Raw genomic sequence first — 24,341 nt, 5'->3', positions numbered from 1 at the left:
ATATATATAAATAATAGCCATTGGAGTCAATAATAGTATGGTAATTTCTTGTCGATCAAGATAATGAAGAACTAACTACTTTGCTGTTAAGCACATAGCTTATTTTTCCCGTTTATTTTAAATTATTCCGTTTTACAGAAATACCTTTTAAAAGCAGTATTCCTAACAATATAAGCACATGGTTTCATATAATTTTAGAGATAATTCAGTGATAATTAAATATTAAAGATTATAAAACTAAATATAGAGTATAAGAGAATAAAATTAAATATTAAAGAGATAAAAAACTATTTTTCTCCCCCAAAAAAGCTGTAAATTAGCAAATATAAATAGTATTATCTTTTAAATATTTGAGAAAACAGAATTGCCTACAGTTAATCAAAAAAAAAATTCATTTATCAAAATTTCAAAATTTTGAACGATTTTTAGGATTGGGCGTTATAATTCTCCCTGGTATCCACTATCTAAGTTTAAGTATGTTAGCAAAAACGGTTCTGGAACTATAAGAGTCACATAACTTCTTCATTATTATCTATATCTACTATCTATAAGTGAGAGCTTTTGGATTGATACCGAGCAAGTGCTTAACTATGTATGTCTCTTACTGAAATAATTTTAGAAACTAAAATTCTATTTAAAAATATATATTTTGCACATGGGTATCACTTTACGTGTTTTTGAGGTGACTCGAGAATAAAGCTGTTATAACACTAACAGACCTTCAAAACCTATTATTTAAATAACCTAACTTTTCCTATTAATGGAAGTCTTTTGTAATGTAGTATTTCCGTGTATTTAATAAATTAAACCTATGATTCTGGTTTTAAAAGAAAGATGGTTTATGCAAGAAGAGAACTTACAATGGAGGATCACTGAAACAATGAGCGGCTGCAAGCACCCACTGGCTATTAATTAGAGTACCACCACAAACGTGACCATTTGGTTCAATTATATCCATCTGCAACTCAGCCATGTAGGGCCAACTTCCAGGCACAGCTTCGCGACCACCGACAATTCTGTCAAAATCTGGAGCGTCTTCTGGTTGTATTTCTGGTTTGCCACATGTTCCGTAAACTATGGGTTCTGTTAACAATAACACAATAAAATGTATACATTAGATTAGCATTCAGTTCGAAGAGAGTTGTGATAAAATGCTTAAGTACTATCAGTTTCCACATGCTCCGTAAACTATTGGTTCTGTTAAGAATAATGCATTAAAATGTATACTTTGTATTAGCATGCAGTTGGAAGTGAGTTAAGATTAAATGCTTAGGTACTATCCGTTTCTACACATGTTCCGTAAACTATTGGTTCTGTTAACAATAATGTATTAAAATGTATACTTTGGATTAGCATACAGTTGGAAGTGAGTTAAGATTAAATGCTTGAGTACTATCTGTAAGAGTTTAATAAAAATAATTGTTGGTGCATATAAAGTAACATTATTTATATATTACTATTAAAATGGATGGGTAGGAATCATTGGTAAGGTACTTGTACTTCGATATAGTCATGATAAAAAATAGTTAAAGGCCGAAATGTATAAAAGGGTAATTAAATTAAATTAAGGGGGATGTAATCGTTAAGGAAAGTGGTAGTACAATGCTAATGTGGGATAACAATAACCCAATAGGTTCAAAGGGTCACAAAGTGTGAGGTTTGAACAAAATTGGATAAATTGGTATCACCAAATTTAGAATAAGGGTGAAAACTAAGAAAACTAAAGATTAATGATAAATACGATAAAGTCATGCTATATCCAAACAATATATATGATTCAAACAGTAAGCTGATGTTTCCAATAAGAAAAACTTATAAATTCACATTTATGCATGCCCATAACAATAAAAAAGGGTACTCACCACATACAGAAGGAAAAAAGGTGATAACTAATAGCTATAAAGCTAAAAAAACAATCACACAAAACTTTCTGTTCAACTAAACATTTATTTTTGTAAAGCTACTTATTTTGATTATTTCGTAACAAACAAACAATATGATTGCAACACATTTTGTGGCACCAAAAAAATATATCTTTTAAAAGGAAATGGGTGACAAGAGAATTTAAAGAAACCAAAGGCGTCATGTAAAAAGTTAAATATAAAAGAACGAGTAATTTAACCGTTAAAATAAATATGAGAAGAAAACTTAAATTTGAGAGGGCTTTTTAATGTTAAAGAAAATTAAAGGTATAAAATGTTGATTTTAAATTTACAGAAATTGATTATAGTTATGCATTTAATTTAAGATAAAGGTTAAAAAGAAATGTGAAAAGAAATCCCTCGATACGGACCGAAGTCCGCATCTCGGAGAATTTAAAAAAAAAGGTAACCTGCCAGAAGGCTCGAGAAAAAGAGAGAGTCATTTTAAAAAAAAGACTTAAAAAATTCCTTAACTGGAGTAGACCAGAAAAACTACGACCAATTAAATTTAAAGAGGCGGAGAGTTTTAAATTTAAAGGAAATAGATTGGTTAGATAGCCCCCCTAAAATTAAAAGAAGAAAAAGAAAGGCGTGAATAGAGGGGTTGGTTGACTTTCCCCACAGGAAGTGCGATGACCGAAATGACCATGAGAAAGGTCAACAAGAAAGTTAGATTAAATTGAAAAAAAAAGGAATAACGTTTAAAGAAAAATTAATGCATTAAAATGTATACTTTGGATTAGAATACAGTTGGAAGTGAGATGAGATTAAATGCTTAAGTAAGATCCGAATCCACATGTTCCTAACATTCTCTTAACAATAACGCATTAAAATGTATACATTAAATTAGTATGCCGATGTAAGTGAGTTAAGATAAAGGCTCAAATAATATTGCAAAATTGGTAATTGTGTATCATGCACAGAGCTTGATTAAGAATTCCAAGGACTGTCAACACAGAAATAAAGGTAAATCCTCTGCATGTAATTTTAAATCAAATGTACATCTTGTTTCTTTTCCATACAAAATAGCTTTGAATAATTTAAAAAATATGGAATTATGATGCATCAAAGGAATACAAGTTTATTCTAAGTTAATTTGAATTATAAATAAGAATAGCTTTTATTCTAAGAATAAAATAACTTTAATTTTTGAATATAAGTTTTTTCACTTTGTATTTACTTCCTTTTATGAATTGGGTAGCTCATTCTGAACTGGGTAGCTGATGATTCTACATTTTAAAAAAATGCTCTTTCATGAACCGTTAACAGGAAGAAAGGGCAAACGCAGATTGAAATAAATGGAATTGGTGGAAGCTGTCTTTCTTGCTATCCGTAAAGGAAATTGCCGCACAAGTGTCAAAAATAGACTGCATTGTAGCAGAATTCAGAAGAAGGCATTGACTCACTTTGGACTGTCTAGCCAAATATGATGATGATTTCTTTCAATTTTTCTTAATTCAGAATTCTAGTTAACAATTAATGAAAAAAAAATTTATTTGAAAAACTTAAGAGCCTTTATGAGTTCAAAAGTTTAATATACATAATCCTCAGTTTTCATGATTAATTAGATTGATGTATACTGTGAAGTAGAAAATTGCTATGAAACTCAGTTGTCAAATGAGCAATGTTACTTGAAATAATACCTGTTGCTATAATAATGTTACTTGAAATTAAATTTTTGTATAATGTATTAAGTATTAGAAGGACTGGAAAAAAAGTGTTTTTAATTAAATTTAAATAGTTAAAGTTTCAACAAACTTTTATTTTTAATCAATGATACATTGTTATTATCGTGATCAATAACTTTGCGCCATCTAGTGGGCAAACTTTCAATTGATCGATAGAAAATAAATGGATTTTAAGTTAAATATTTAGAGATGCCATTTTGGACAGCATCCAAATTTTCGATCATTCAGAAAGTATTGTAACGAAAGAATCTCTGGAAATCTGGTAACGCAATGAGGTGAGTATGGTGGATGAGGAAATACCTCACATCGTATTTTTTTAATTTAAAAGCTCTTTGTTATGACTTTGAAGTACTAAATGAGATAAATTGTGGCAGACGGAAATCGAAAGTCACAAAAAAAATTTGATGTCTGGTTCCTCTAAAATTTTTGGAAAATAATTTTTAACTTTAAAAACATAAGTATTGGTGAACTTATTTTACTTAAGTTATTTTTATTTCATTTCACTTACTTAAAAAAAAGGAGCAACTGAAACTGAATGAGCGAACATAGTTTTCAAGAAACGAATCCATAAATAATAAATTTAGGGAATGATTCTCCAATTTTTGTTTTTTTTCTTTCTTGTTTTTGAAAAAGATTAAATATAGCAAATTTAAGTAATCCCTTTAACCGTAAATTGTTTTCAAACTGAGTGTAATTGAATGTGTGCATAATAATTGGGTTTTCAACCTGTTAGAAACTTGGAAATTAATTTGGTCGCATTTCCTGTAAAAAGGTAAAACTGGGTTGTGTTTTCATATGCTGTAGTCATAGCCTAAAGAAATAAGAAAAGAAGAAGAAAAAAATTGATTAAAACTAATTTTCTTACTGTTACATTTTTCTTCATCTGTTCCATCTCCGCAGTCATCCTTGCCGTCGCACAAAGATTTGGAACTCACACAGTTTCTGTTTCTGCATTGTTTCTGTCCCTTTTCGCATATATCTGCAAGAAACAATTCTCTGTTGCAGAAAGGAATAAAATTATCAGTTTCTAAGTGTAATACTTTTATGTACTATAACAAAATATTTGTCTTTTTCATGTAGTTGTAAGAAACATTAAAAGTGTTCTTTAAATATTCGAAAAATAATTTTATCGATCATTGTTAGTATGCATTTGTGCGTTTTGATTTCCTTATGGAACTTTAGGTTGATCTGGTGACCCTCCACTCTTAACAGTAACTATTAAAATTAATGACCTTAATACTTTTATGGTTCTAAATTCATTCAGCTTTCAGAACCATTAGGCGTTTTGAAAATCCATTTGAAATCCTGTCGCTGGCGTTTTGTAATGTACCAGGTTAATTGGAAATATCTCAGCATTTTGTAGTTAGTCCGATTATGTAGGCATGTTGCAACTTATCCTGGTGTCTTTGGGTGTCTTTAAGCTGATTAGAAAATTCTTTAGGAATTTTCTATACAGCTTAGAGGTTGCCCAATAAGCTAAAAGGGTTAACAGCTAAAACGCATTGCTGATACTTAATCAGCCTGAATTTATTCCAGGATCCTGCACTCACTATTTAAAGCTAATCACAAACGGACTGAGAAATTTAGGTTAATTAAGCTGTGAATGACATATTTTCTAATTAGTCTGAAGGTACCAAGGCTTATTGCAGTACGTCCAAGAAATTTCAGGCTGAACGGAAAATACCGAAAATTTTTTCAATTAACTTGTTGCATTGAAAAAGTCTCTTAAGTACATGAATGGGAAAAAGAGCCGGATTTTCCAGTGCATCTACGACTCATATACTACGCGTGCTATTGTAACTACTTCACTCTCAATTAGCTATTTTATTTTACAACCGTCGTTGAACAGCAGACCCAGTTTCGGGATTATGACTACTAATGTCCAACTCCGTAGCCTAATAGTTTTGAACGCAATCCGGAAGTCAGGGGAGCTTCTGGATCAAGTATTGGGAGAAATTTGCCCTCGTGAAGGACTTTTTGAAGGAACTAACCCGCATTTTCTTTAAATGGAGATGAAGAACATGAGAATCTCCCACGGTTAGCCTAACGGCAATGGGACTCTAACCCATGATCCGAATACCACTGAGGATATTTTACGTCAGCTCTGTGGTCGGTGTGAGCCAGGTGCGGAATTCGTATCGACCAGTCATCGCTGGTATTCGAACTCGGTTCACCTCATTGGAAGGCGAGCGCTCCCCTGAGTCATCACAGCTCATCCCTTAGTTATTTTTATTTTCTTTTATATCCGTCGATGAACATTTGACCCAATTTTGGGTTTACGACTACTAATGCTCAACTCCATAACCTTGTCATTTTGAACCTATCCAGAAGGCAAGGATTCTCCTGGATCAGTACCCTAGAGGTATTGATTTGTTATGAGAACATGGAGGACTTGCGACTCGACAGATTTAACGCGCATCTGTCACTATTTACTATTTCTTCGGCCGGCCTGGAATCGAACGCACGAACTCTCGGACTTGGGCCATGTGCCCTACCATGCAACCATGCTATCCCAGCCCTTCACTTAGTTATTGCATCAGTTAAAGTTATGCTGGGATAGCATGGTTAGTAGGGTGCTAAACGGACTTTCGTGAGAGTGGGAGTTCGAATGTTGCCGACTGAAGACTCTCCATGTAGTAAATGGTGACTAGTGCACGCTAAATCTGTCATGTCACAAAGTCTTTAATGTTCCCATAACAAATTATATTTCAGGGGGTACAGGATTGGAGATTGATCGTTCTCTGGCTCAGGGCAAAGTTGCGATCAGTGGATGAATGAATTTTAATATGGTTGAGTCCACGCTATAAATGGGTGTGGCAAAAGTTGACTTCTTAGCTATAGATGGTGCCACTGGTAGCAAAACTAATCGTACCCCTATGCCCTAATGGTCTACGACAACAACAACAACATTAATTAAAGTATAAATTTCAGAAACATATATTTCACCTATTACGTATTAATTAACGTGTATATAAGTCTACATACTATATTAATACTTAAATTTTTTAAACACTTGTTTCAAAATTCAGTTGCAAACATTACGACGATAAAAAATAACTTTTCTTATGCAGTTTTACTTTTTAAAACGAATGCTCTACACAGTTATGATATCAAATGTCAAATTATTAAACGATAAAAAATATTTTTTCTTGATTCCGGATTCCCTTATAATTGATTTATCCTTGTTATTACCTCCATCGTTTTTCCAGATGTATTATCACCATGCTGAAATGCCAAGCTAATATAAGAAACAAAAAATAAACAAGTAGCCGACATACTTTATTTCACGGTTGAGCTGCAGTTTACCAAGAACTTGTTGAACTGTATATAACTCAAACAAGATGTCAAAAACAATTTGCTAAAAGGGATTATTTTTTCAACAAAAATCTTGCCTCGCAAAAATAAAAATTTTTCTTACTAAATAACTACATCAAATGTTTGAGTTACAAAAATATATTGTTTCTCTTTTTAAGTTTCATTTGTAAGAAATTTGAAAGAAAAGTATGACGAAGAATTATAATTTATTCTTTTTGTTATAAAAAGAGCAAAAAAAGGTTTAGAACTAGAAGGCAAATTAAAAGCAAACATTCAATTAATTTTTCTTACAATTTGGGGATTTTTTTATATAAGTAGTTGTGGGAACCTTATTTACGTCGCAAGAGAGCTGCACAATGGGCTATTGGCGACGGCCTGGAAAACATCCCTGAGGATGATCCGAAGACATGCTATCAAAAATTTGATCCTCTGCAGAGAGGATGGCACCCCTGCTTCGGTAGCCCAACGACCTGCACGCGAAGTCGAGCATTTTACGGTAGAACAATTTAACGAGGACCAATACCGCACACACTCGGTCCCTACGCAGACTGATCCAAGTGATCACCCACCAGCACACTGACCGCAGCCAGTGATGCTGGACTTCGGTGATAGGCCGGGAACCGTGCCTTAATAATCAGTCCACTGCGGGACAGAACATAGCTGAAAACGAAGTCTAATAACAATTAAGAAGCATATTATTAGAAACGTAGCATAAGAAGTATGTAGAAATTAATATTTAGGCGCAATGGCAATTGTAAATGAATAATCCCAAGAAACCGAAGCAGGAAGATACATTCGATGATTTGCTTTCAAAAATATGAAGATAGTTATTAATATCGACAAGTTTCAAGCGCTCATAAATAGGCTCCCATACTCAAGGTCCGCTAGACGTTCATGAGGAAAGCAAAAACAATTTGAAACAAAACCGTGAATAAAATTTGAAAATCAAAACTAAAAAAACGGCTTTTGCCGAGACTGAAACAGAAAAAAAAAATGAAAGTGCAAAAAGAAAACTAGAAAAATCGCAGTGACCGTAAGATGCGAGTCAGAGCAAAATTATTTTTCACGCATTTCTTCCGTAATGCATTTTCTCACCATAGTGAAATACATTGTGATCTGATTGTCTCTTCCAGACCACTGCGGATTCTCCAGTTTTTTCCACATTTGTTTTGTTTGGAGGGCTCGAAGTATGTTTTTCATTGATATCTTCATACTTTTGGAAGTAAATGAGGTTTCTATATAATTAAGTACTGCGAAAATATCTTGAAAGGATTGCTGGTAAGCAGTTTTGGCTCAGGAGATAGAGAGTTCACCTTTCAATGAGGTGGACCGGCTTCGAAACCCAGCGATGGTTGGTCGATGTGAATTCCGCACCCTGCTAGCACCGACCGCAGTGCTTACGCCAAATATCCTTAGTGGTAGACAGATCAGGGGTTAGAATCCCCTTACTGTCAAATTAATGGTGGGAGGTTTTCGTGGTTTTCCCCGCCATGTAGCCGTACAGGTTTGTTCTATCAAAAAAATCCTTCACGAAGCAAAGTTTCTCTCAATACATGATATCGTAGATTCCTTGTTTTCTGGATTATATTCAAAATTGCATGGCTGCGGAATTGAACATTGATAGTCGTAAACTCAAACTTGGGTCAGCTGTTCAACGACGATTATGAAATAAAATGATCGTTAGTGTGAGAAAGACATATTTGCATCTATCCAATTCCTTGTGCAAAATCTGAGTTAGCTTTTCACTGTTTAAAAGATTTGCTTTCAGGAAGGTTGAATTTGTGCCATTAGTTACGTATTAATTGAAAACCTAAATCGCTATAAAGATTCTAAGTTATTTTTTAGTGAATTCTAGTAAATTAGCTATGCAAATTATACGTTGTCAGTAAGAAACAAAGACCTTTTTATCTTATCCAAAAGCCTTGAATTGGGTACTTACACTTCAAGAAGAAGAAAAGGATCACAGATACCCACTCATGTGAAATATGACGACAGCTGCAGTTGAATGTTTATAAGCAAAACTGTGTGTTAAAGTTGAGCGAAGTTCTGTACATAAATTAGAATGTTAGTTAAGGTAAAGTTGGTTGAATACAGTACCGCATCTCTCATCGAATTTATTGAAATATAATTCTTTCTAGTCTACGTCTAGTCAACTTTGACTTATTATTTACTTTTGCATTTTATTATAATCATGATATATTTTTGTACCTGGCAACTTCGATGCATAATTAGTTTGTTTTTGTCCTTCATGCCTGCGTTGAGATCATCTTTACGTTAAGTAAGAAATATATAATAAGAGAATTGAAAATTTTGTGAAAAAATCTTTGTGTAAGAATATAAGATGCATCATTTTAAGAGAATTGATATTTGACGGGCTTGGCTTATTCGAAATAGAATAGAAAGAACAGTTGCTAGCTTAAACAGATGCTACGTTTCTACTACCAATCAGGGTCGAGATACCCACACTACGTCAATTGCAGATATCCCATGTTGAAATCTAAAAATCCCGAACATTCATTTAAACTTTAGGCGTCATGCGATTCATAATCTTTTGGTTTTAATTTTGTTATCAATAGAGACTTTCTAAAATTACTTATGGACTGTTTGAGTGCACTTGGAACTTCCTTCGACTTTAAAAATACTCAGATTGTGAGAAGAATACGATGAACTTAAAAGAAAATATAACCTTGAGAAAACTTTACTACCTATATACCCTCCAATGTCGGTGAAATCGACCATTAAGACGCAGCAAGTTTAGTGGTCTGAGCAGGCATCTTATTGGCTGGCTGCACAACTCTCCATGTCTTTGAAAGATGATCTGTGTCTGGTGTGAGGTACTGGGATGAGGTCTTGGAGCCCTATGCTCGCTTTTTCAGGGGTGCAGTTGGCCCTGAGTTCATTTTAATGACGATAACGCGAGGCCCCAGAGAGCTCTTCTCAGCGACGAATCTCTAGAGAGTGAGGATATTCGCCGGACGGATTGGCCAGCCAGATCTCCAGACCTCAACCCTATAGAGCATGCCTGGGATGCTCTGGGGTGGGAAAATGTAACTCTCCCCCCCCCACTGCGAACCGTCCAGCGAATGAAAACAGAATTGCTGAACAAGATGGACCAGTTGCCGCAGGAAATGATGAACTGCTTTATTTCAAGTATGAAATCACGCGGCAAAGCATGTATATTTGTAAGAAGGGGCAGTACCCTTTATTAATCCATTTTTTTCGTTTATTCTGTAACGGCAGTTTCATACCTTCCGACTCCAGCGAGTGATACGCACGATCATGCTTGCGTAATAAAATTGTTGAATTGTTATTTGTTTCGTATTGTATCAATGAATGTACATATCAAATTTCATTAAAATCGGCTCAGTAGTTCTAGAGATAAGCAACCAAGACTGCAAATTCTCTTAATTTCTACACCAGTGTATAAGTAACAGTTCATAATCTTACCCTTAAAACGCACGCAGTATTGAAATAGATTATTCAAAACTTCTCTAAAAAAAGGAATTCATAGTAAGAAAATTTACAATGAAACTCGAAACGAAATCAATGTCCAAAATTTACTAATAAAAGTAAAAAAAAAGTTATCCTGGTGTCCTAAAGTAACCCCGAATGATGATATAAGAAGTAAAATGCTATCGTCTTATATTTTATGCTCAAATTTAAAACTTGTGATAAATCGATTGAATAAAATAGGAAACAGATGTTCCCTTTCTCAGCAAGTAGGATGGGATGAAATGTTTTTCTAAAATGTTCATAATATTATGAGTTGTGAAAGCGAAAGATGTTTATTAATAACTTAGAATGGATAAATTATTCTGACATGTTTTTATATCGACAGAAATTCATTTAAAACTAGATTAAGAAGACAAACGGGTTAACTTTTTTTGTTCTATGTTGCTGCGAATAAAGAAAAAGCTTAAAATCTCTTAGTTTTTACCCTACCAGCTCACAAATACTTATGTGCTTGTACAGGAATGATTGATTGAGATTATCAAAAAATATAACACAGTTTCATTTTATCTTTCACTAGTGTTTTTACAAATGAAGTTTTCAACGGTTTTATTCTATTTTACTCAACTTTCCTTTTTTTTTCTTTGTGAAAGATCTTGTGTTTTCTTACATAAAGATTTTATTTCATTTTTCGCATTGTCAGTTTTCTTTTCTTTGGTGAAGGATCTAGTATTTTCAATAATAAAGGTTTCTCGGTTTTTATTTTATTTTTAGTAGTGTCATTCTTTTTTTTTTCAATTTTGAAAGATCTTGTATTTTTACGAATGAAAGTTTCATTGGTTTCATTCCATTTTTCAGAATTTTCTTTTTTTCACTTGGGGAAGATCTTGCATTTTCAATAATAAAGTTTTCTCGGTTTTTATTTCATTTTTCATAGTGTCATTTTTTTTGTCAACTGTGAAAGATCTTATATTTTTACAAATGACGATTCTATTAATTTTATCTAATTTTTCGCAATTTTCGTCTTTTTTTCAGTGTGAAAGATCTTGTGTTTTTACAAAAGAAGTTTTCATTGGTTTAATTTCATTTTTCGTGATTTTCGTCTTTTTTTTCCTGTGTGAAAGATCTTGTGTTTTTACAAATGAAGTTTTCATTGCTTTAATCTCATTTTTCGTGATTTTCGCCTTTTTTATTTGTGAAAGTTACTTGTATTTTCACTCATAAGGGCTTGATGGTTTTTATTCCATTTTTCGCAATATCACTTTTTTATTTGTGAAGAATTTTGTGTTTTCAAAAATAGTGATTTCATGGTTTTTATTTAACTTTTTTTGCAGTTCAAGTTTTTCATTTGCGAATAATATCGTGTTTTCATTCACAAAGTTTCCACTGGTTTAATTCCCTTTTTCCTATTTTTATTCATTCATTTGTGAAAGTTATTGCGTCTTTGTTAGTGATATTAAAACTGCCATAAGTTTTGCGATCGACTTTTCTTTAAAATGAATGTGAAGGGCTTAATATTTTCTAAATGAATGATTTTTAATGAAACTAAAAGATAAAGATACTATTGAACTGAAATAATGTGTATTATTTAATTCTTTTATATAATTAAACCTTAATTTCACAAACTAATTAAACTGTTAAAATTATTAAACGCCTAAATTTTGTCTTCTTTTTTGATAATTATCGCTTAACATTTCAAGGAGGAATTAATTCAACTCTAAATCACAATGTTACGTTTCTGTACATTTAAATTAGATTTTCTTAAATGATTCTAAAAGTACTTGTCTGATCATTAAAAAATATTTTCTTTGTTTTAAAAGCCAATTTTCCTCGCTAGGTTCTCAATTATATGTTACTTTATTTTACCTGAATACGTTCGAAATATATATATGAATTAGATAAGATAATAGATCTGTGCAATCTAATCCTGGAAAATGGATAATGATAACGGACGAGAACGTATCTGACATTCTTAACATATATTTAACCTCTAGTGCATCAATTGCTTTTAAAGGTTTTCTCTGGAGAAAAATAAATGCCATTTTTTCAAGTGCAAGTACTTTCACAGCAAATTTAAGTTTATAAATAGCGAAAGTTTAAATTATAAACTGCAAATGTTTTTAACCTCTTAAAATGCCTTCCATTTTTATAAAAGCTTTTCATTTTTAACTAACAAGTTAACTAATTAAATTAAATTTATACAGCTAATTAATCAGTAAAGCTGAATGTTTATATCTAAGTGTGTATGTACCACAGAGAAATCTTTTAAGAGTTTCCATTCTAATATTTAAAAAAATAAAAGACGTGCTTCTCAATCGATGTGTGTCAAAATGGCAAAATTTTGATCATGACGTTTTTAGCGTCATGCTACGACAAAACGCTCAACTACTAGATTGATATATCAGTGAGTTTATAATTTTCTTTTATTATTTTTAATTGAATTAATGAAGTTATTTGTAATCGTTTGGTCTTTTTTTAGTTCCATGAGCTGCTTAGTTAGTTTTTTAAGGATGTCGTATTTTGTTTTTATTTTATACAAGATTATTTTTGCAAAAGAATATTATTATTATTATTAACACTAATAAAAAAATTCTGTTAAGCAAATTACGTCAGTTTCTCATCATTTTTCTAATTCTTATCTTTATTTCGTCATGTACTATATATCTAATTTTCAAAAACGTTTGTTAATATTTCGAAAACCCCTTGTGGGACTAGGTTACCAAAAATGTAAACCGTCATCTATCAACAGGTACTTCAAGATAGAATGGAGTCAGCATGTTTTATATACTAGAAAAAATGAATTTTATAATTGTAGTGGTAGCTACACAATAAATCTTAACACACGTTTCTTAATATTTCGGAAACCTCTTGTTGGACTAGACCACCAACAATTTAAACCGTCGTCTATTAAAAGGTACCTCGAGATAATTGAGTTGATATATCTTATATACTAGTGATTATGAATTCATAGTTGTAGTGGTAGCNTCTTGCGTTTTTACAAATGAAGTTTTCATTGGTTTTATTCTACTTCACGCAACTTTCATTTTTTTCTTTGTGAAAGATCTTGTGTTTTCGTACATAAAGATTTCATTTCATTTTTTGTGGTATCATTTTTCTTTTCTTTGGTAAAGGATTTAGTTTTTCCAATAATAAACATTTCTTGGTTTTTATTTCCCTTTTAGTAGTATCATTCTTTTTTATTTTCAATTGTGAAAGATCTTGTGATTATACGAATGAAATTTTCATTGGTTTTATTCCATTTTTCGGAATTTTTCTTTTTGAGTCATTTGGGGAAGATCTTGCATTTTCAATAATAAAGGTTTCTTGGTTATTATTTCATTTTTCACAGCATCATTCTTGAATGGTGAAAGATGTTGTGTTTTTACAAATGACGTTTTCATTGGTTTAATTCCATTTTTCGCGATTTTCGTCTTTTTTTTTCCTTGTGAAAGATCTTGTGTTCTTACAAATGAAGTTTTCATTGGTTTAATTCCATTATTCGCGATTTTTGTCTTTTTTGTGTTTTCACAAATGAAGTTTTCATTGGTTTAATTCCCTTTTTCGTGATTTTCGCCTTTTTTTTCCTGTGTGAAAGATCTTGCGTCTTTACAAATGAAGTTTTCATTGGTTTAATTCCATTTTTCGCGATTTTCGTCGTTTTTTTCCTGTGTGAAGGATCTTGTGTTTTTACAAATAAAGTTTTCATTGCTTTAATCCCATTTTTCGTGATTTTCGTCTTTTTTATTTGTGAAAGATACTGGTTTTTATTTAACTTTTTTTGCAGTTCAAGTTTTTCATTTGTGAATAATATCGTGTTTTCATTCACAAAGTTTCCACTGGTTTAATTCCTTTTTTTACATTTTCATGCATTCATTTGTGAAAGTTATTGTGTCTTTGTTAGTGATAATAAAACTGCCATAAGTTTGGCTATCGACTTTTCATTTACAATAAATGTAAGGGCCTTAATATTATTTTCTAAATGAATGATTTTTTAATGAAGTTGAAAGATAAAGATACTATTTAACTTAAATAATTTGTATTATTTAATTCTTTAATGCAATTAAATCTTAATTTCACAAACTAATTAAACTGTTAACACTATTAAACGCCTAAATTTTGTTTTCTCTTTTGATAATTATCGTTTGACATTTCAAGGAGGAATTAAATAAATTCTAAATCACAATGTTACGCTTCTGTACATTTAAATTAGATTTTCTTAAATGATTCTAAAAATAGTTGTCTGATTATTGAAATTTTTTTATTTGTTTTAAAAGCCAATTTTCTTCACTAGGTTCTCAATTATATGTTACTTTATTCTACCAGAATACGTTCGAAATATATATATGAATTAGACAAGATTTGGTGGTGTGTGTGACAAGGGAGTGTGGAGAAGGAGAACTAACTCTGAACTCTACAGGATATTCAGAGAACCTGACATTCTGAAGTACCATAAGATCCAGCGCATGAAATGGGCCGGACACATTGTAAGAATGAACGATGACAGAACAACTAACAGAATCTTTTTGGCAAGGCCAACTGGAGTTAGAAAGAGAGGCAGACCCCGACTGAGATGAGCGGATTGCCTCCAAAGGGACTTTACCACAATCAAGGACAGAGACTAGAAAGCCGTGGCACGTAGAAGAAAGGACTGGTGCAGTCTTCTTGAGAAAGCCAGGGTCCACCCAGGACTGTCGAGCTACTGATGATGATGAGACAAGATTATAGATCTGTACAATCTAAGCTTGGAAAATGGATAATGATAAGAGATGAGAACGTTTCTGACATTCTTAACAGATATTTAACCTCTAGTGTATCAATTGCTTTTAAAGGTTTTCTCTGGAGAAAAATAAATGCCATTATTTTAAGTGCAAGTACTTTCACAGCAAATTTAAGTTTATAAATAGCAAAAGTTTAAATTATAAACTGCAAACGTTTTTAACCTCTTAATGGCTTCCATTTCTATAAAAGCTTTTCATTTTTAACTAACAAGTTAACTAATTAAATTAAATTTATACAGCTAATTAATCTGTAAAGCTGAATGTTTATATCTATGCGTGTATGTACCACAGGGAAATCTTTTAAGAGTTTCCGTTCTAATATTACAAAAAATAAAAGACGTGTTTTTCAATCGATGAGTGTCAAAATGGCAAAATTTTGATCATGACGTTTTTAGAGCCATGCAACGCTCAACTACTAGATTGATATATCAATTCTTTTATAATTTTCTTTTATTCTTTTTAATTGAATTAATGAAGTTCTTTGTAATGGTTTCCTTTTTTTTTTAGTTCCATGAACTGCTTAGTTAGTTTTTTAAGGATGTCGTATTTTGTTTTTTATTTTATTTAATAAAAGATTATTTTTCAAAAGAATATTATTATTATTATTAACAGAAATAAAAAACTCTGTTAAGCCATTTACATCAATTTCTCATCACTTTTCTAATTCTTATCTTTACTACGTCATGAACTATATGCCTAATTTTTAAAAACGTTTGTTAATATTTCGAAAACCCCTTGTGGGACTAGGTTACCAAAAATGTAAACCGTCCTCTATCAACAGGAACCTCAAGATAGAATGGAGTCAACATGTTTTATATACTAGAGAAAATGAATTTTATAGTTGTAGCTACGCTAAATTACTCCCCCACCAGAATTTTAACTGTGATAGAATTCGATGAATGAATTCCACTAGCTGTCATTGCTGATTCATTGCTGTTTTGAGAGAAAAGTCCGGAGGGCTGAATTTAGATCACCGTGCTTTGGGTGTTGGTCGTGAGAGCTGTGTTAGGAGCACAGTTTTGGGCGTGGTCGCTAATTTTAATTCTGTTTTGAATGCTCTAGCTAATTTGAATGTCATATAAATTTTGACAGCAAGAATCCATCGACACAAACTTTCATCCATCGAGATTCCATCGGAAAGATAAAGATTTGATTGAGTTAGCAAAAAATTAATTAAATAAAATAGTTATTTGTATTAATATGAAAATATTTATTTAAGTAATAAAAAATATGTTGATAAAAACATTAAAAAAACTTTTAACGATTAATTTTCTGCAAAGTTATTAATAATTTGCCAATTTCATTAAAATGCTATTCATTTTAGTTTAAGTTTTAGTGCATTTTTTGCTCAAACATTGCATGATACTAAAAAATAAAATACCACTTAAAATCCCAACAAGGAGGTAAAAACGTTGCCAAGTGTGGTAACCATTTCATTATCTTTTTCTTATGCAACCCCACTGTTTCGGGCAATTTTGAAGCCACTATCGTTATTCTCTATCTAAAAGTTAAATATAAAGAACTCTAATTCAGGTTTAGAAGATAAGAAAGCGAAAGAGAAACGGTGAATTGGAAGAAAGTAAATATAAACTCCTTATTTTTTTACTACATTTTTTTAAAAACGTCGCTGAACAGCAGACTCACTTTTTGGGTTTACGATTACTAATGTTCACCTCCGTAGTCTTGTAATTTTGAACCAACCCAGAAGACAAGGAAACTCCTAGATCAGTACCCCCAGAGGTATTGATTTGATATGGGAACATGGAAGACTCTGTAACTCGACAGATTTAGCGTGCATCAATCTCCATTTACTACACGGAGTGTCCTCGGCCGGCAGAGATCGAACCCACGATCTCTTGGACATAGGCCCAGTGCCCTACCCTCCAGGCTATTCTGGCCAACACTCCTTATGTGACGCATTGTCGAAAATAAATAAATAAACATATAACTTATTTTACGAGTTTTCTTTCATAATAAATAAAGTAATCAAAATTGTATGCCTGGTTGGAATTCTCTCATAAAGAAATGCACTCATATTTCGTGCGCTTTAATTCTCCCCACCAATGAAAAAGTGAACTCTCTGCTAAACTTTCCCTCCACTCATCCATGGCTGAATAATAACTGAAATAAAAAAAAAAAAGACTTATTTACTAAAAAGAGATTTATCGAGAATATTGCCTGAGCATCATTTTCAAATATGATTAGTCCAGTATAGTTATTAGGGAGATTTCGCAAATTTACGTTAGCGTCCGTACGCTCCCGTACGTAAGATTTCAAGGCATTGCGCATGCGCACTTCTAGAGCGCATGCGCCAGTTCTGGAGAAATGCACCCGTAAAAAAAAATATGAGACTTAATAAATATGAGACTTTAAGGGAAAATAAGAGATAAGTGAAAATTACAGATTCCGTGAGTAAAAAGAGCTAACTTTGTGGAATATCATTTTAACTTGGACCACAAAATCAAAATAAACATTAGCAATAAGCGTAGACTATCTCTTAAAAACTGCGGCTGTTATCATTAATATTTGAAAAATATCATCGAACTTCTATTGATTACTTGATTTCTTTTAACTAAATTGTGTAAATAAAAGAAATATAATTTATAATTTAAAATTGCAAAAATATATCTAGTTTCTTAAGGATCTAGTGCCATTAGACAACTATAATGTTAAACAAAAACCAATAAAATTATTTATTTATTGAATGAACCAATTGTTCTGAAATCACACGATCATTTCTAAATTTCATTAATACATTTCTCCAAATTCACACTCCATGCACAGTTGCTTCAATCTTGAGTTCGAGAGCATCCGGAAACTAACGTAAAAATGCGAAATTTCCCTAATATTTATTATTAAAATAAGTATTATAAAATGAATAAATTAAAATAAATATTATGTTATGAACTTCTATGAACGTGTTATATGCGTTAACTAACAACGTAGAACCACCGAGATGGGCTTAAAATGAAAGTGAAAGAATTTTAATTTAGTTAACTGTGTTGGTCTCTTTTAGTTTTGTTCAAGACTGTGGGAATATTGATTAATTACTAAATTTTTCTATAAATTAGCAATTAATCAACACTGTACTCTACAACACTATACACTATTAATCAAAACTAAACACTTTATATTGTCAACAATATATACTCAATTTTAATAATTATTTATTGAACGATTTATTAATTATTGACTTAATTTTAACCATACGAGGAACCGGTATTAAGCTGGTGTTTGTACAAAATTTTCACTGAAGTTTCTTTCAGATAGTAGTAAAAAAGGAAAGCAAATGGATACAATAATAAAACCTTTGGTCATTCAGATTTAAAATTAAAAAAATAAATTCTAATGCATAAATTAAACTTACCGGTGTTTGTCTGCACAGAATAAGTGATATTGAATCATCTTTTAGCGCCAAACTCATCAGTTTTCAATATAACTAGAAACGCGAATGAATTGGATACGTAGTCGTTTGGCAAACTGTTTCCACAATGCTTCTTCACTATAACACTGGCGTCATTTGAATCAAAATCGTAGATACTCATGTAATCACCCCTACAGCCATCTCCCTACATCATCGAGGGTATTAAAATGAATTCGTACGTGCTGCAAGTGAAATATTCTCAATATGTAAATCTGGCTGATTATTAATTAAAAAAACCTTTAAAAAGCTTATCAATGTCAATAAAAAGTTTTAAAATTTTTTTTAAAGAATAAAATTAAATTTGCTGGTAATTTAAAATGATTATATTTCATTGGCCAGATGATTAAAAAATGCCTTGAGAAACTTATTAATTTAAGTAAAATATTGTAATTAAAAAAAAATAAAAACAATACGTTGGTAATTTTAATGACTAAGCAACTTTCCGCAGTTTGATTTTTATTAGATAAAGTTTTCATTAGAAGGTAAGTGTGCAAAATAGAATAACATTTGTTTAACCTTTTTTACGTATTTTGACTAAACCTTAATGGTTCGAGTGCAAAAACTTAAAGCAAAATATTCTGTGTTTTGTGTAAAATATTGGCTTCTAAGAATTTTTTTTTTGGATGAGTAGCAATTTAGTTGGTAAGCAAAGCTAGCAGGTAGCAGAGCCTCATAGTTTGCTTAAATATTATTTACAAACAGTGGTGGGTAAAATCATTATAAATCAAATTTATTAAATCAAAACTAAAATAATGAAGTTGAAGTTGAAGCCAATATGATAACATTTGCTGCAACATCAAATTATCAAGAAAAATCCCCAGTTTAAATTGCTTAAAAAATTAATACCTCAAAAGGTTAATATTAAACTAAATAAATAAAAATAATTGGAATTACTTAACCGTTAAAACTAAATAATTATTGCAGCAAAAGCATGTGATTGGACACACGTTTTTTCCATCTGAAATGTTTGGTTTTAGTTTAAAATGTTTCAATAGATGGCGCTGCAAGCAATGAACTAGTAAATCAAGTGTAAAAATGCAAAAATCATATAATTGTTATCATATTTCTTTTAAAGAAGGAAATTTTTTAACCAGATTCGGAAATGTTCATCTTCAGGGATATAAGAAAATCCGAAACCTCAATCATTTCATCAATATTCGAACACACTATCATAAATACTTAAAAACAACTCAGCTGTTAGGCAAGTAGGAGTTGAGCTCTCAGTGAGATTACCAGGCTTTCCCATTTCACTGAGTAGTTAACTGGCATTAAAATGCAACGGAATAATTTGTGGTAGAGATTTTTTTTACCTTTTGCTGAACTAAAACCAAGGTATTTGGATCTAAAAATTTATATCTTCTAACAGAAATTTATATATTCTTAGACAAGCTCTTTTTTCTGCTTTTTTTTTTCTTTCAGCTTTTAAATTTTTTTTCAAACTGCTAGTCTAATTTAGAGTATTCTTGGCAAAGCTTAATACTTGTTAAATTATTCCACAATTTCAAGAATTTACGTTACAAATATATTTTTTAATGATTAACCTTACATGTTTAACTTTCTTGCTTGTGATCTTTCTCAGCTCAGCAGACTATTCAGCTCATGTCTACTTAGCAAGAAATTTTCTCCTGATCGCATCATAAATAAGGAATTTTTGAATCAAATTTCCAAAATTTATTTATTTAGGCCTAAATAAGTATTAGAACACTTATTTAGCTCACAGAACTAAACATTACTCTTTCTTAAAATAAATATGATTAACAACATAATAGAAGTCGGTTTTAGGTGTTTTGGAGGTCTTATAATCAGAGAGATCATGGTTTTCTTATGAAGATCAAAAACTGAAGCGATCACTGACCACTAATATGAACCAGCATGTTTATCCATGCACGGCAAAATTCTGCATAATCAGGTGGTTGCCTCTCAGTAAATATCTTCATCAGGTTCATATCAGTCAATAACTTCATGACAAAAATATAAACCAATATCTTAATGACGGAAATATCAGTCAATGTCTCATGATATTGTCTATACCCTTATTTTTAATGATGACATCAGCAACCTTTATTGACCTGGAAAAATATGTGACTTATTTTAGCAATACTCACACACTCAATTACATTTCAATTAGTTCGCAAAATCATCTGACCTGATCCGCATGGAAGATGGGCATGGTTAGTAAAGAGCCTTAATCATCATATCTAATCCTTTTATACTTAATAATATTCAGGTGGTAGTGAAATCTAAATATGTTGTGGCAAAATGTTAAACTATACTTTTAATGATTTCAATAAATGTAACTAATTTTTTTAAAATTGTTTTTCAGTGACCTTCAAATTCTACTGAAAAGAAAAAACCCTAATGTGACCTGACTCTAATCGTAGAAATTAGGGGAAACAACAATTTTAAAATAATTCGTAAAAAGGGAATCTTACCATTCCTTCTGGTGCTGTAAGTTGGTATACACAGTGAACATTATTTGGGTAATTAGAATTCTTTTCAAATCCTGGACTGTATAAAGTTCCTGGTCGACGAACGTCTATAACTTTCACTTTTTCTTCTCCCCCCGTGAGCGTGCTTATACATGCTTCGTTCAAATCTATAAAATGTGAAAAAAAAATTCTTCTCAAAATGGAAAAATTATTTTTTTGATTTTAAATCAGTTAAGTTAGATTGCATTTCATGCTAAGTTACAGTAACTTAAAATAATTCTCAATCCGTGATTCTTTTACGAACAGTACCTAAAAATAATTCTTATCATGCACAATCAATTAATAACGAGTCAGATTATATCAATTAGGAAAATTCAGGAAGTTTGAAATACAGTTGATAATGGGACAAAAAGAGTTAGTTTTCTTTTGTTCGGTGCTCTTGCAGTCCTTATGTAAACAGTGATAAAAAGATAACCAAATAGCAATCATCCCGATCATTTCATTTCTGGGAGTAACACATAATCAGAGACAGATTATAAGAGAAAAGCCACTTCAGCCAAAATAGCTTAAAAAAAAGCGATATGCCATTGCTATACACTTGGGCCTTTTCCTACTACCAATGCCCACGATAGTTTTTGCGACATTTTCTCATTCATATCATAGCTGTTAAAGACTCGCACGGTTTATTTGAAATATAAGTAAACAATATTTGGGCTGAATACTCTTAAATATCTATTCTCAAAAGCGTGCATTTTCTAAAACTACCAAAATAAGTTCTATTTTTTTTTTGACGAATGTAAATGATGAACATTTACTTTTTATAAGCATCACTAGATGGCGGTACCAGTTACTATAGTTAACAATTCCATAAAGTTTTTAACTCATTGAAATCAAATAATGAAAATCTTTTATTTTTTTATCATTGTCACTAGATAGCAGCATCACTACGAGAAGACAAGCTCGTTTTAAATTTTGTATGCATTTTTTAAGGGGAGTGTTGCCTCTTATTTTCTCCTTTTTGACGTGCACCTTGTTATGTATACATATCAGCGCCACCGGAGAGATATAACTATGTCAAATTATTGTCAAATTCGTGCCTAGTTCTGTATGCTTTGCCTTACTGTATGTTGCATTAATCCATGCATACCAAAAACTAAATCTTAGTCATATACGTTAATAATAAGTGGCTCATGCACTGTAAAAAATTCCGGATCAAGTTACGGTATAAAATACCGGCACTTTGGGTGTACCATCCATAAAATCCATTTTACAGTAAAATTTATTTGTATCGTAAAATATAGTAAAAATTACAGTAATATATATTTAATTAGAGTGATTCAGTGACTTTACGAAATTATTACTGCCAAAATAATAGTGTACCAGATTGTTTGTTCCATAACATGTTCCAGTTAAAATTGAGTTTACATTAAGAAGTACTGGCATCTTGAATGGCCGTATTTTTCACTGGAATTGGATCTGGAATTTTTCTGACTATAATTACGGTATACGGATATTATCCAGATTTTTCCAGATATTTTTCCCGTGCATAGAATCTAGACAGATACTGTTATACCTCGCACCCATGTCATAAGTATTGTATTCCTTGGATACTGTATGTATGATAGATACTGTATATATGACCTTTTACATTATGTATTATAAACACGCATTTTAAAAGAATTTAATTAACCTTGCAAAAATATTAATTCAAGATTTTTAAAGAACTCACAGGTTGATATAATTCCGTGTTTGAAATGAAAAAAAAAAGAATAATTACCGTCAGCGCTTGAGTAGCCAATGACCAACGTTGTAATGAAAATTAGCAACCACATTTTGACAGCAGAAATCAGCGTGTCATGGACAAGACTGGCGTGTGAAACATTGTTTTATTCCTGAAAGCAGAATTTGGAATTGTTATCATGCCTGATTACCATTCCAAATGTTAGTTCTCAAGGAAATTGGCCATAATGAATGATAATTTGGAAAATATATGACATATGTTAATAAAATGAATAAATAAAATTGAAATGTTATTTCGACTACTTTCACGGAATTTATTCAATCATCAAAATTGTTAGTTTAAAAAGTGTTTTCTTAAAAAAAAGATAGGGTAGTTATTCGCGTAAATTATTCTAAAAACTATCATTTTCGCAATGAAATGTTTAAAACGTTTTTTTCCTAATTTTTGTGAATACTTGTTTAAAATAATTGAATAACCAACTTTCGTGAAATCGGTGATTGCATTCTCTGAATTTCTGACTTGTATCTACAAAGAATTTTATACCTGTTCATAAATACTGAAGTGATGAACTTTAATAACTGAAATATGGTATTAGAGTGACAATAAAATGAGCTAAATTGTATTCTATTTTAATAATAATCTTATCGGGGTAATTTAAGATTTTAAATTCACTACTAGGGTCAAGTTTATCTCTGTACTGCTTTCACGAAAAATATTATAAAAATTAATTTAAATAATACAAACGCAGTCAAAGCCTTCCTTTATATAGAGATATTAAAAAGTTTTATCGTCTTCATTCGTCTTTGACTAGATGAAACTTAATGGAATTTTTAATATCGATTAAATAAATTAACAAATCGTTAAATCCTCTCAATTTAATTAGTTCTAACATTAAAAATTCCTTTTAATTAATTATTAATCTGAGATTTAATTATTATTAAACTGTATCAATGTAATCATCTTCCTAAAATTACTTCACTTATAAAATGCAAATTGTGNTACCTTGTGATACACTACAATATTTAGTAATTAAAATTTAGCATATTAGATTTTTAGCACATAATACAAAATTTGAATTTTTGATTACTTAGAATAGTTGATTCAAATATTGTAATGGATATTTTATTTCTTTAATTATTCAACTTAAATGTTTTTAATTAGAACTTAAGAATTGTGGTTTGAAGTTGCATAAATTAATAATTAATTCTGAATAAGAAATCATACATTACTTTTTTCGACAATTATATTTAATAAAAATTTGCATCAAATCGCAGTATTTCGAGACATTTGTCAGATATTTAAATTTTTGTTATAAATTCTAAAGTTAGATGTAAGGGAATCTAAATTGACAGGTCTTAGGCAGGAAAGGATTAATTATGAATCTGAAGTTATTTATTACAAAATTTATTTATTAATTAATACACAGAAAAGTGCTATAAAAGTGATTACGAAAAGTTTTGCTTCTCGATATAAGTTAGGGAAAATCTTGCAAAGTAAATGCGTAAAATGCTTCCCCCGTATTCACCGTTGACCTCTGGCCTAACGCGTAACTCTCAGCTCCGAAACCCCTGGTTTGGAAACTTTGACCGAGAGT

The 24,341-nt window shown here is 31.1% G+C and overlaps 1 protein-coding gene across 3 annotated transcripts in view; it reads right to left on the bottom strand.

Moving 5' to 3' along the window:
- Positions 1–24,341, bottom strand: part of LOC122268263 (chymotrypsin-like elastase family member 1) — a 98,713-nt gene that overhangs the window by 51,434 nt on the left and 22,938 nt on the right. Inside the window, exons 1-2 of one of the 3 annotated variants that reach the window (XM_016060733.4) lie at positions 22,784–22,874; positions 21,010–21,173 (exon numbers count right to left, since the gene is read on the bottom strand). The exons of the other annotated variants lie outside the window; for them this stretch is intronic. Coding sequence (XP_015916219.2) covers positions 21,010–21,173; positions 22,784–22,838 — 219 coding nt within the window. The 5' untranslated portion in view covers positions 22,839–22,874. Of the gene's footprint in view, positions 1–21,009; positions 21,174–22,783; positions 22,875–24,341 lie in introns of those variants that run through there. 3 annotated transcript variants of the gene reach the window in all.

The sequence above is a fragment of the Parasteatoda tepidariorum genome, chromosome 10 (assembly GCF_043381705.1).
Source record: "Parasteatoda tepidariorum isolate YZ-2023 chromosome 10, CAS_Ptep_4.0, whole genome shotgun sequence".
Classification (NCBI taxonomy): Eukaryota; Metazoa; Arthropoda; class Arachnida; order Araneae; family Theridiidae; genus Parasteatoda; species Parasteatoda tepidariorum.
Note: the sequence above shows the minus strand (reverse complement) of the source record. Positions and strands in the feature narration are given on the sequence as shown.